General features: G+C 37.4%; 1 protein-coding gene across 1 annotated transcript in view; it reads right to left on the bottom strand.

Annotated features, from left to right (window-relative positions):
• The window catches only part of LOC132157979 (A disintegrin and metalloproteinase with thrombospondin motifs 16), a 130,928-nt gene extending 117,533 nt beyond the window's left edge, over positions 1-13,395 (bottom strand). The window contains exons 1-3 of the mRNA XM_059567222.1: positions 13,111-13,395; positions 12,917-13,007; positions 9,879-10,207 (exon numbers count right to left, since the gene is read on the bottom strand). Coding sequence (XP_059423205.1) covers positions 9,879-10,207; positions 12,917-13,007; positions 13,111-13,206 — 516 coding nt within the window. The 5' untranslated portion in view covers positions 13,207-13,395. The remainder of the gene's footprint in view (positions 1-9,878; positions 10,208-12,916; positions 13,008-13,110) is intronic.
• Positions 13,396-14,163: the final 768 nt, after the last annotated feature.

The raw sequence follows: 14,163 nt of genomic DNA, 5'->3' as shown, positions 1-14,163 counted from the left end.
CACTTGTTTATGCCCTTTTTTCCCACTTTTTTGATGCCAACACAGTCGAGCAGAGATCTGGTCTCCCTCGCTCAAGGAACATTGCCCTCACTCCACGCTTAAGTAATCAGTGAGTGAAGCCATACAGGTCTCGCCAGACTAAACAACCCTGATCCAAGATCACAGTGTGTGTAGAGGATACACATCTCGTCACGTAATTAACGCCTGTATGGGAGGTAACTGCTGACAGACTGCAACACTTTTCAAACAACACTCACATGATTCTGGAACCGTCCACGATGTGCAATGAGAATTAGACACTTTAATTAACACAGAACACGTATACTGTACATTTACAGTGAAGTATTGAATAAAGGGAGGTTGCAAACATTTGCAGTAATACACAACAGAAAATCTCATGGAGAATAACAATACAACACAAAATAAAAGCACACAACTTAATTTGTCTTAGGTTAAGTTACAATTATGCACATATTTCCAGATTGCAACAGTTTGACATAACCAAGTATAATGTGCAAATTCGAGCATTATTTTAGATTAATAAATGGTATTTCATGCATACTAAAATGTATGCAAGAAATTATATTTCTATAACAGTAACTGGTTCCTGTACATTCAGACCCTACAGGAACAATAAGCAATAGTAGCAGTTTTATTATAGAATATACACCTCTCACCTCTGTTATGATCTATACAACACCCTGCATCTTAAATAAATAAATAAAAATAAATGCAATATTTGGTTTTTAATAATGCAGTTTTTGGCTGGTAATATTAGATAGCTAGCTAAGCAGTCTATATGGTAGGTAAAGTAATTATGAACCGAATCTAAAAAGTGCAACTAGTACAACATTAGGCTGAAGTATTTAGGAAATTTGCATAACTGAGGGGAAATTAAATATGAATTGTAGGGTTCTTAAAACCTCAAACAGGTGATTCAGTTCATCTCATAAAAATTTCACTCTGGTCAGGTAACTCTATGAAAGACACAACTCAACAGAACAACACAAGTGATCCATTAATACAAAGCTATGAGCATGGATGACTCTAATTTATAATCTTGGATGGGATTTTATGTCACTCCATGTCGAAGGCAGTATTTTATAGAGCTGAAGAAGGCAGCAATAAAATTAATGAGGATGCCTAAAAAGATCAGACAAAATAGATTTAATGCAAAAAAGAAAAATACATGTTAACAACCACTAGCTGTGGATCAGATTTAAGTTCGTTATGCTAGTTGATATCATTAGCAGCTGTAGCTGTCCAGAGCAGTGATTTAAGACTCAATCAGGGGAACAACACCTGGGACTTAATCTCAGCCCAAGACCAAAGGTCCTACAGTCAAGCATTCGATCCTTTATTAGACGCTGAGGACTTCAAAGAGCAAAATTACCCAGGTGTTTTGGTGTCAAGAGATACGCTTGTTTTCTGTCACCAGATCACAGGGTTTAGTCAACAGAAGCGACCTTTGCCAGAGCCGAGGCTTTTGGGCTAGACGTGGGATGAAGTTCAGGCATGACTGGTCAGTCCACATGACTCCAACCTGCTGCTCTCATGTTGGGAGTTTGAGCCGTTGTCAAGATTAATTCCCAAAGTCGAGTCGATTTATGACGATTGTCCTTTCATGCTGTTTGCTTGCTTGCTGCACGCCTTCCAGTCAGTCCTTCCTATCCGTCCCAAGTTTAGTCAATAGAATCCCACAGGCTTGCAATTATGGCATTTTAGTTAGTTGAGGAAGACAGTGCAAGAACTCAGTGACATAATTCAGACAGACAATGAGCAACCTTGCAGTGACCCCCTGTTGTGTTTTCCATTTGATTAAATCCACATGGCTTTCTGATATGAAAATATGCACTAAGCTTAGCGTTCATCCTCTGTGACATCACTTCCAGTTATCAAGCCCTATTTACCCCAGACGGTTGAAGAACTTTGATTTGCTGATGACCTTTGCTTTCAGTGGCGTACACGGGGGTATTGTGGGGGAATTTGAAGAATGTCTCCATGATCTGAAGAAATATTGTTACAATCGTTACTTACAAGCTACATAATATCGCATTCATTAATCATAGATGATTCATCTGGGATAATGAACGCGATATTGCGTAGCTTGTCAGTGATCTATGGCTCTGTCTATTAAATGCCGCTGCATTTAAAAGCAGGTGATGACGATTTAGCTGTAATCACGGAACCAGATTTACTGACTAGATGCGCATGATCATTTCGTTACATATATCCCCCAGCCCTAGTTGTATTGTGCTGCAGCCCACATACTATCAGCTGCAGTTTTGGTGCCGCCGAATCTACATAATGCAACATACATTAACATCAGTGTTAACTCTTTCACGGGACACTGCACATATTCACAAGAGTACTTTTTTTTTTTGCATCTGCTTTAAAGCCTTACTGGTTATTTAAATGTTTGATTCATGTGCTGTTCTGATGTGCGGTTTTTCTAAGCACACTCAAAGCACGCACATGAAAACGAAAAATCCTCTCAAACTGTGCCTGATTATTGAACTAAGTTATGTTTTGTGCTAACACTGTCAAAACACACAAGGTTTATGTATAGACTCAGTTGGTCGCTGCTGAACGCATACACATACTGTATACACACTGCAAACACCTGAGGCAGCGCTACAAAAAAGAAAAAAAAAGTTCCTGTACACAGGATTTATTTATTTTTTGCCATAAGTCTATACATTTTGTTACATCTTTACTATAGTGATAATTTTGACTTATGTCTCAATATTGATATTCAACATTTTGCAATCCTTTAAAGAAATATGTGCAAATTGGCAAAGAAGGTCCAGTTGGTATTTTGACCTATTGTTGTGTAGAATTACTAGTACATAAAGATATGAGACATTATTGATTTAAACATGAACCAAGTTACTGTACTAAATATTTATTTTAATACAATAACAGTGCTTTTTCAGTACAATATATGTACCTAATAAATTAACTTTGTGCTTTGCAAACAGTATTCTATTAGTAATAGACTAACAACAATGTGACTACCTCTTTAAAAAAAAAGTTGTGTTTTGCAAAATGTAAACATTACAACACAACACAATATAACATCTTTGCACATTATATTAATATAAAAGATGAGGATAAAAAAAGACAAAAGGAACAAAATAAATAACAGACCCTGCTCTGCAGTACGGCTCTGAGGTTCTGCTGGACCACAGATCGGAGGTCGTGGCATAATAGGTGACCTTCTGCAATTCATGGGACAGTGTTTGTCGACAAGACTTAAACGGTTTTGGTAGAGCTTTTTCACTGAAATATCTCCTTGAAGGCAGATTATATCTGGGATCTAAATTCTGTAAAATTTCTTGAAACCCATCTTTCTCGACTGATTGAATTGGCAACATAGACCTTGCAATAAAACTTTTTACAGAGTTTGTAATCATTTTCCACTTTTCGCTTTTTTGTCATATGGTGTTTTCTTTGTGAATGTTTCTGCCAAGGTCTGTTGTGTCAGTTCTTTTTTTTGTACTGTGTTTGTAGCAGCAGTGCTGTTTTGTTCAGCACGAAGCCTTTCATACTCTTCAAACTTTGTTTTGTGCATTGTATGGAGATGATTGAAGAGGGTGGTTGTGGCGACCTGCATGCGACAAATTCTACAGCTGGGCGACTTTTGTTGCTCGTCTTTTTTGTCAAAACCAAACCATCTCCAGGCTAAAGAAGCTGACCCATGTCTCGCTGTTAGCTCTTCTGGCACTGGTTTTGAGGATGAATGTGTACGGATTTTCCATTTCTTAGCTCATTTTTGTGTTGTTGCGCTTGAAGCTAGATAACAAGCGTGATAACAAGTGACTGAGTTGTTGCTTCAACTAAGAAACGTCATAAGACACAGGTAAGAACTCCGTAGTTGTATTGCAAATTAGTAGCAGCTCACGCATTGAGGAACGATTGTGGATTTGTACAAAAAAAATAAATAAAATACAGTCAAACAAACCCCTACATTATTAAAATCGCTACATATAATTGTTTAGAAGGTTATAGTGTGCGTTATTTGTTTTCTCTTTAACTTCCTTTAGCTCTTTTCATGTTTGGGAGGTCGGATTGTACAAATTATGAAATATTCGATATCCCAATTTTGCATACCGTCCAGACAATAATTTGGATATTATCGTCTAAACGATATATCGCCCACCCCTACAAACAAGATCTCTTAAAATCGATAATTCACCCAGAACTGATTATTTTGTCATCATTTACTTACCCTTAAATTGTTCCAAAACTGTATTAATCTTTTTCATCTCACTCAACACAAAATAAGATGTTTTGATGGGTTTTTTTTGGGTGAACTTTCCATTTCATAATCCAAAAGTAAATTTCATAAACCTTCTTCTTTTCAAATTTATCTTCATAGAAACAGGTCCCAGTAATCTCACTCTAGAGTTTAGAAGAGGTCTTAATAAAACACTGCTCATGTTTGTCAAGATCTCTCTATACACTTTCAATATACAATATCAACTGCAACAAACCTAACTTGAGCTATAAAGAGCATGGGTTGACAAAGATTTGTGGCACAGACAGGAAATTCACTGTTGTCGTAAGAGCTTGAATTATGCTGTTCGGGAACTGCTGGATGATGCAATGGATAAATCAAATTTCAGTCAAATTTATATCAGGCACAATATAAATATCAAGTTTTGTCTAAAGCAACTGCCAAATGGGAAACGGGAGAATTTTGAAGGAAATCATAAATTTGATGATCTATCGAGGGAAATCTGTACCTTACCATTTCTGCCAGGAGGACACTCGAAAATGTAAATCAACTTACACACATGGCACTTAGCATACGGTTTAGTGTAAGTAAACATTGCAAATCCATGTTGTCAAGTGGGAGTGGTGCTGCTGACGGCATTCCTGCATAAGTAACATGTAAGAATCATCCGCCACAAATCTGCATCTAAGTCTCCCAGGGCCATGACAAGCTTAACTAAAAACAAATGTCTGCGCTGCCTCCTTAAATACCTCTCATGAAATTACACACTGAGAGCTACAAGGTGCAAATAGCAGTCATAAAGCGCAAGGAGACGGGCTGAGACGCTACCTGGGAGAAAATAACAGCTGGGAAATGGGCAGATCCAGGCATGACCCTGGAGGAATCAAAGGTGCGTTGCACCTGACGCTGTTCCTATTTCCATGAGAGAGAGGCTTGTACTTGCCTCGCCGCTTTTAGAAGCTGAAACCAAACTTCTGCTCTCCTCAGAGCTGCTATAACAGTATATTTGCCAGCTGAAACTATTTGAGGAGGGTGTCAATGAATCGGTTTTTTTTTTAATCCTCTTACATCATCTCAGTGACTAACTGTTGCTGTTCTTGTCATGAAGAGGCAGATTTGTTCTTAACTCTTTCTTAGACATTGCATTGCATGAACACTGACTGTACATCAAGGCTAAATCAACTTGAGCTCCCCAGAAACACCACCTCCAGCAGGACAGCATTTATTCCTCGCACATTAATGACGACCTCCTGCCAACAATTAGTCATCAGCGGCGCCTCTTTCTGCTCTGTTTTTACAGGGCAAATCGTGCTACGCTCCATTTCTGTTCATTATGAAAAAATATGTTAGTCTTTAATTCTGTCAGTCCATCAAAGCCACATTTAAAGCCTGTAGAGTGAAACATTGATTGTTTCTATGAGAGATAATAATGTATATATTTTGGACAAGAGATCTGAAAGTGTTGCTGCGGGTTGCATGACTTGGTTTTCAAAGCCTAATGATGAATGCAAAATCATAATTATATTGGAAACTTGGTGAAAGATGATGAACCAATGCAACAGGCTCTGCTACGGAGCAGCTTGGGATCAGAAATCAAGCTTGAATTCTTGCGGACTCAGAGTTTGTCCTTGTTTTTTTTTTTGTTTTTTTTTATCACTCCAATATAACAGGACTTAATCCAAAAATAGATACTACAAAATACTACTCTCAGTTTAGACCAGTTTTGGACTGCCTTGTCTTAATGTCCAAGTAAACAACTTTCAGATTTCATATATTTGAGTATTTCCTTTCTAAATCCTTAAAGTTAATTTGAAACAGCATTTTCTATCCATTTAAATGCCATAATGTAACATAATAGGAATGTAAGGAAGGATTTTTCTCATCAGAAACTGGTTGGATTATGAAAAGTGGCCATTCCATACAGTAGCTGAATGGAGTTATATAGGTTATGTTTACGCTACTTTTATTTGTTTTTTAGTGCTTGAAAGATTTGGACCCCATTGACTTTAATTCTATCGACAGTTGAAACGTTAAATATCTTATTTTGTGTTCTTCAGAATAAAGAAATGTTTAGAGAGTAAATGATGACAGGATTTGTGGGATCCTTTAACAATAAACCCAGCAACATGTATGACGCAAATCAATTTTGACTGTACGCTGACTTTTAAAACAAAGTAAGTTTTAATGTTTTGCTGTGTTAAAGCTGTGTTATTCACAGTGTTGTGTCAGATGTGTTGGAGGTTGGGTGTCCAAATGTAGATTTATGGCTTCAGCTTATGGCTGACATCACTTTTGGTTTTGCAGACTGGCATCACTTCAGAAAGACTTTTAGCATGGAGTTTCCATGGCATGGCATCCGTCTCAACCCAGACTGCCATTTCCAATGACCCTCCTAATTGGCATCCCATGTGCCACCACTAAAGACAGCTATTGTACCGTTTTGTATAAAGCCGTCAGCTTGAAATCATTGGGGCCTCAATAGTCCATTCATCACGCCTTTAAATTCACATTTGGGACCTTTTATGACAAACTCTGACTGTCATCAAAGCCCTGCCAACCTACAGTAGTGATCTGCCAAGCCAGTCTCCGCCATTCAAAGTGAATTTATACACAGACTTTACTGGACACAGAGTTAACTAATGACTCTGCACCACGGCTAATCACATCCAGCTGGGGGGCAGTGTCATAGTCTACAAAATTACACTTCCAACACATATTTCAGCTAGTTGTAGACCCAGCATATTGACAATGACAGTAAGATTTGAGCTGCCTCCATTTAAAGGCTTACAATTAAAAGGCATTGAAAATTAACTGCCACAAGATTAACTCTGAGTAACTCTCTTCAGAATGAGTTCACTACTTGCTAAGACTTCTTTCTCAATGATAATTGTTCTTAGATTTAACACCAACTTCAAACACACCAGGTGTGATGTCGTACTGTTAATTTTTTGAATCTCCATTTGACATACTGTTGTGACATGGGCCAGTGTTAACCATGGGATCAAGGTTTGGACAGGGTTTTTTAGCCATTAGTCTCTGTTTATAGATTTGTAACTGAAGTATTCCTGTGGCTACTTAGAGCAGTGCAAAAGGTTGTGAGTTCAATTCCCAGTAAACACACATACTGATAAAAAAAAGAAGTGTATAGCCTGAATGCACTGTAAGTTTATTTGGATAAAAGCGTGTAAATGTAATGTAAATGTAAATGTATCATTATAATGGCATCAATGGAAAATGCAATTCGCTCATAAAACACGTGCCCAAAGATGGAAATACAAATGGATAGCTTTCTCCAGGTGTTAAAACTTCCTTGGATTTAAAGCACCCAGGCAACAACCAATGCTTAGTGAAAATCAATTAAAACTATTGATGCAGATTTAAAAGCCAAGGGTTAGATGTGTCACATATTGCTGTGTGTTTGTGATAAACCGTATTGTTGGTTCATCATATGGTTAATATAAATTAAGAGGAAACATCAGTTTTACACCAAGTACTGTAAAGAAGAACACACTAAAATATCCCCAAATGAGAATATTCAGTTTTGGCTGAAATGGTTTTGGAGGGCCGGAATCATTGACTGAAACAGTGATGTTTAATCAGCACTTCTCCGGTGCTGCCACTTTGATTGTATTTCGAGCACACACAACATTGATAAACTACAACAGGTAAATATGTGAGCTGTGTGAATGCACGCCACCATAAATTATGCTAGAGTAGTAATATGTAAAATATCTGAAATATCATGAGGTGGTGCGTTGCTGAATAACTTTACTAACACTGGTAGTTAATTTGCGATCAGATAAGAAGACACTCTGAACTGTATAAATAGTTCAGTTACACAATTACCTAGATTTAACTCCTAAAATGTTAGTTTTGGTTTAGCATTACATAAACATTAGCATCTGTTAAAATTCATTTCAGGGCATTTCTACTGTGATTGCTAAAAAAAAAAAAAAAGATCCATTTAACAGTTAATGAGCAAACATGTCTTTATAAATGGCCACAATGTTGTTGCATGTGAAATATAATGAGGACAACATTATAAAAATAAAATATTTTTCCTCATGTTTAATATTGATTATTAATCACTCAAACCTTGTTCTCTCCCTGTCCGATGGCCTCACATGTCTGCTATGTTTGTAGTTTTTTACACTTTCTATTCATTTTTGTAGTTCTTAATCAAATCCTTGTCCAATGTGCAAGTGGTTGTGGGCAACAACAATATAATAGATTCTTGAAGAACTCTTTACAATCATTCAGTGTTGCGCTGCATGTTGCAACATGTATTAAAGCCTATGTGAGTATAATATGTGTTTGCTTCCACTGAGGATGAGTATAAATCTTCCAAATGTCGATTTGACTAATAAAAGAGGGCTCTGTTCTCAAGTAAAACCTCCTCTGACCTAAATTTATGTGGATTATTGAGTCACCGGTTTAAGGGGATCTTAATGCCGGGCTTTTAGACAGTCTCTATTGATGGGGCAGGACACTTTATGTCCAGTCGGGGTAAAGTCATGAGGACTGCGGCAGAGTCAATCCAACGCTCTCTATTGACTTTATATTCTGGGAAGCTGCCTCCTTGTCATTTCTGATTTATAACAAAAACAAAAACAAAAAAACAGAGCAATGCCTAAAAGCTGCTGAGTGACAAGTTTTGCAGCAAAAAAGCTACAAAATAAATAAATAAATAAAAACATGTTGGGCCATTTGGTTGGGAACTGATTGGGAAAGGGGAACTGATATAAACCAATAAAATTTGTTTCTCAGTATATCTCCTCCTCTCAGACAAGGGTGGTGATATAATCCATTGACATGGTTAATAATAATAACTAATGTTTCCTGTTACTGATTACGTTTTCCTCCAGTGTGCGCAGTTCTCAGACCACTAGTAAAAGTGTATCCAGTCTTTTTCAATCAATATCCCACATACAGTAATGTGTACATTAGTACTGTACTTTTGAAATGGATATATGGCATATATAAGAAGTGCAGCTTTCTGCATTTCAATACAGTAACTGTTATCCAAACTGTTGTCATAGTTTACAGCAGGTAATACTAACAGAGTGCAGTCTTATATCGATGACATGACTAAGCATTTTGACTCTCTTGTTTGTGAACAATGACACAAGGACATCAGGCAGTCCAAGGCCAGTAAAGCCTGTGATGTTGAAGAGGTTCTTTGGCCTGTTTCAGACCAAAAACGGGATACTGGGGCAGAATAATTATTTTTGTTGCTGTTTGCTGTACATTAAATTAAGGATTAAAACATTTGGGGAGTACCACACATATTACCGTTTTGTTTTGTTTTGAATTTATCTCATCAATGTGTAAAACTGTGTTGAAGTGTGTGTGTTTTTGACTGTTTGTGACTGTGTTTGACTGTTTTTTATATCTGATAGCAAAGTTTGGTTTTTCAACAAGACTGAGTTGTTTTGAGTGGAGACCTTAATTTTTAACTCAATATAGGAAGTTTGGGGAACTGAGATAGAAGTTATGGATTCGTGTTTACTGTTTTGGAAATACTAGGCATAGTTTTAAGAAATGCATTCAAGAAAAACTGTAAGACTCTCTGAAAATGATTCCTTCCCCAAATGACCACAATCAGCTGTGAAACAGGATAACCCATCAATCCACTCACCATCCCTGCACATGTCGACAGGGCCACGGATGAGTTGACCTCTGACCTCAGCACCCCGTGGTAGAAGCAGAGGTGGTCTTGAGGAAAAGGCAGCAGGCTCTTGGTGCCGCTCCTGCCCAGGGTTTGTACGGTGAAGCTGGGGGCGATCAGGTCACGTGACGGCTGCAGGTCCAGGTGGAAGTCCTGTCCTAATCCATGCAGCCTGAAGTGCACAGCGAGGTCATGATTTTGACCATCCGTGGAGCGTTTCCTGTGATGATGGTGGGCCACGGCATGGGAAACGTAACGTCCTTGATGGTCCACCTCGTATGGGGCCACGATTTCATATTCTACATAGAGGAGGAAGTGAGGTCATTAAAAACTGGAGTTGAATTCATTTTTTTCTGTTCAGGGGTCCATTCATCGTACTTCACTTAATTAATCTGAGATGATTTGAAAGATTCCAGGGGTCAGTTTTACTAAAAGCTCACGCCAGCTCAAACCGTCTTTTGATGTTAAAATAGTACTGTCAGGTTTTACTAAAGACGCGCAGTGACAAATTAGTGCTGAAAAGGCATGGACACATTTTGCACCTGATCTTTCTAAATATATACTTTTGTAGGAGTTTCCCTTTTAGACGCAAAAGTTATTGGAGAAGTTTATTCAAATGAATCATGCAATGTGTTTTACTAATGTTTGCGCTCATCAAATTATTGGTATTTGTTCTATTATTTAATGCCCAAATAAAGCATGTCTTAAACTATTTTGCACTTGAAATTGCTGCAGTTATTGCTGCAGAGAACAGAGAGCGAGTGCTAGAAGGGAGAGGTTTTTTTTCTACACATAATTATTTATTTTAAATCCCAGAAGAACACATTTTGTTTGCATATCATATCCTTTGCCAAGCCATTTTATTTCTAATTTGCATCAGGAAATAAATGACGAGTTGGAACTTAAGAGTCACAAACTTCTTGCAAACCTTCATTTATTGGCCTCTGGTTCTTTTCAACTTACTGTGGCTTCTTTATTTCTTCTTTCTTTATTTGCGATTGCACTAATTTGCGCTGCACTTGGGATATTGCATTGATTGATATGTAAATGAGATGATGCGTCTGTCTTCTTTGTTTTGCACATTGTTATTACATTTCCCCTTCCATTGGCGCTGTTTTGCCCTGTTCAGTAAAAATCTTCTAATCATGATAACTGATCTCTGGCTAATTTGGTTCTTCTAATTATTTTTGCGGATTTTGATTAAAATATCTGGATTGTCTATGATAAGTATTTTATTATTAATTAATAATATTATTAAGATTATTTTATCATGAATAAATATATCAATGAGTAAAACTGGCTGTGTCTATAGTATTATAGACTACACAACATTCTTATATTATTTTCAAATTATTAATATTTTAAATTATTGTCCCTGGATCAGTAGGGGACTCTTGTAATAAAGCAGCAGTGGCTGGGAGAGATTTCCACTTAAAACAGATCTGATTTAATCCTGTTTACGTGAAGTATGCAGGTTTGAGTTTACACACCTGTTGCTATGACAGCAACTCTGGGATGAGCTGAAGGACCAACCAATTCAAGATCCAGAGAAATCGTCCACAATCAGATACAATTAAATGAGATATGGTTATATATTAGACTAAATGTAAGGTTAGGTTTATGAGGGTAATAGTGTTAGTTTTTGAGGTAAGGTTAGAGGTTAACAGTGTAACTACATATGTTAATTAAACGCAGGTACTTTAAATGCACAATGTGACAACATGTATGTACATAAGTATATTGCATCATGTGTAATGGATAAGGCTACCTAATATAAAGTGTGAGCAAAGTCTTTTTTTTTTTTCAGAAAACTTTAAAGATTAGTTTGCTGAACACCCTGTCTACCAATTGTTCAACAGATATTACCACTCTCTTGTATTTATTATTTTTATTTTGTATGTATATGCATATGTGATGTTAAATGAAAATAGTAAGAATAACACTATAACACAATAACACAACATCTCTACTTTCGTTATGTGTTGTATTCATGTTGAATGATGTTAATCCCATACTAGAATACGACAAGCTCATACTAAGTGGATGATGTTGACGTGGTTAAGCCTTGTCAGGTACTCTACCGTTTCTTTGTAATCATTTGTGAAATTTACTCGTAATTTCTGACATTAAACATTACAAAAGTCATTTATCATGTAATGATTCACATCAGCATAAAAAGGCCATATCTAGCAAATGCACTGTTGTTATTGCATAAAATAAGTAACTGTACAAATGCAAGCTGAAGTGATTTATAGGAAGGTCCATGGAGATGACGTGTTTTAATGTTACTAAGTTCCAGTGCATGCCAATATTTATGCTACACACCTCCTCCTTCTGTCTCTGTGTGTGTGTGTGTGTGTGTGTGTGTGCGCGCGCACGTGACATAATCAAACATAACCTCCTTTCGGGGACATCTGGGGACACCCTCGGCTGGAACAAATGATTCACATGAAATACACATGCATTTTTTTTTTTCAGTTTAGTTTTCTTTAAGGAGAAGGCTTTGAATTAGTCTGTAACCAAACCATTGGATTATTATAATAAGCTTTATACAAAAACACAAATTTGTGGTGCTATTTTCATGACTATTTTTATATCCTCATTTGCAAAGCTTGCATGGATGATGGGTGTCAGGTTTTGCTAACACTGTAGGTATTAAATGTAACCACAAGAAACAATAAAATGCACTGTTATTATTAATACATTTATTATTATTATTATTATTAAACAGCCTAATCACCTCATCACAACCGTTTGGAGCTTGTATTATAAGGTGCATTTGTCATCCGATTAATTAGGATATCTAGCGCCCCCTGCCGACCACATCCCACATAGACCGTGTAACGGCAATAAAGTCAATCTCTTTCAATGATATTTTTGAGTTGCTTTCTTTTAATTTTGGGGAGGAAAATCTAAATTAATGATGCAGTATCAATCAACTGCTCATATAATGCAACTTTGACTGACAGCTGTCAATCACGTCTGGCAGGTAACTGTAACGCTCTCACCTGTGTTGTGAGGTAACCGCAGAGTTTCCAGCAGAGCTTTATGCTTTACATGAGGACCAGCCTGAAGGGTTGCAGATGCACAGTGAGATCTCTACGTGGACAGACAGTGAACATGCATCAGTTGCATTGCAATACAAATCAATATTGACAGTATATATAGGCTACAGTATGTAAACAGGCGCGTGTTTGCTCACCTGCTGGCATCCGAGTATAAGAAACAGAATGAACAGCACAGAACAGATGGATGCGCAATAATTTCTCCTCGATGGCACAGAGCGCAGGCAAGCCATGTCTCCTAGAGACTCGTATCCAAAATCTGCAGCGAAAAGCCTCTCCAAATACGCTTCGCGCTCTCACTGAATCTCTTCAGATCTATCGTACAGCATCAGTGAAGCGCAATAAACGCGATCCCGAATCCATGGTCTGCATCCTGACGGTGCGTCTCTGGAGAACTTCTCTCCGTGCGTTAATGCAGTGTGGTTGAGGATAACTGTGCCATTGCTCTTGCAGCAGCTCTCCCAAACAGCCAATCACAGCCCACACCTGTGCGTAAGAGCCCCGGGCCCCTGGCGAGAGGAGGGCCCAAACATCTACCCTGTAAAAAGTCAACAAACTGAGAGTAACTGCTGCCTTACATTTTAAATTCCAGTTAAGATGGTGTAAAGCCCGCAGTCATCAGCTGATTTAACTTTTAAACCACTTTCTAATTCGGTAGCCTACAGATGAAAAGATACAACCCAAATAAAAATGTTTTATTAAAACATAATGATGAAAACATTGTATGGTGTACCGCTAATCCTGGACCAATCAATTGCATGTAAAAAAAATGACCAGCAAGATGTCTTTAATAAAAACACAAATTTAGCTAATTAATGCATACATGGAATATCCATTATCTTTATACATTTTATTTCATGATTATTGGAAGTGTCAAATATTTATATATCTGTATGTGCTGGAAATATACATTTACATTTAATCATTTAGCAGACGCTTTTATCCAAAGAGACTAAGAAATGAGGAGAACGATAGAAGCAATCTGACCAACGAGAGAGCAACAGTATACAAATAAATTAAAATGAAATGAAATGAAATTAATGCATTTAGCAGATGCTTTTATCCAAAGCGACTTACAGTGCATTCAGGCTATCAGTTTTTACCTATCACGTGTTCCCGGGGAATCGAACCCCCAACATTGTGCTTGATAGTGCAGTCCTCTACCAACTGAGTAGAATAGAACAGAATAG

Source organism: Carassius carassius, chromosome 15 (genome assembly GCF_963082965.1).
Source record: "Carassius carassius chromosome 15, fCarCar2.1, whole genome shotgun sequence".
NCBI classification, from domain to species: domain Eukaryota; kingdom Metazoa; phylum Chordata; class Actinopteri; order Cypriniformes; family Cyprinidae; genus Carassius; species Carassius carassius.
Note: the sequence above shows the minus strand (reverse complement) of the source record. Positions and strands in the feature narration are given on the sequence as shown.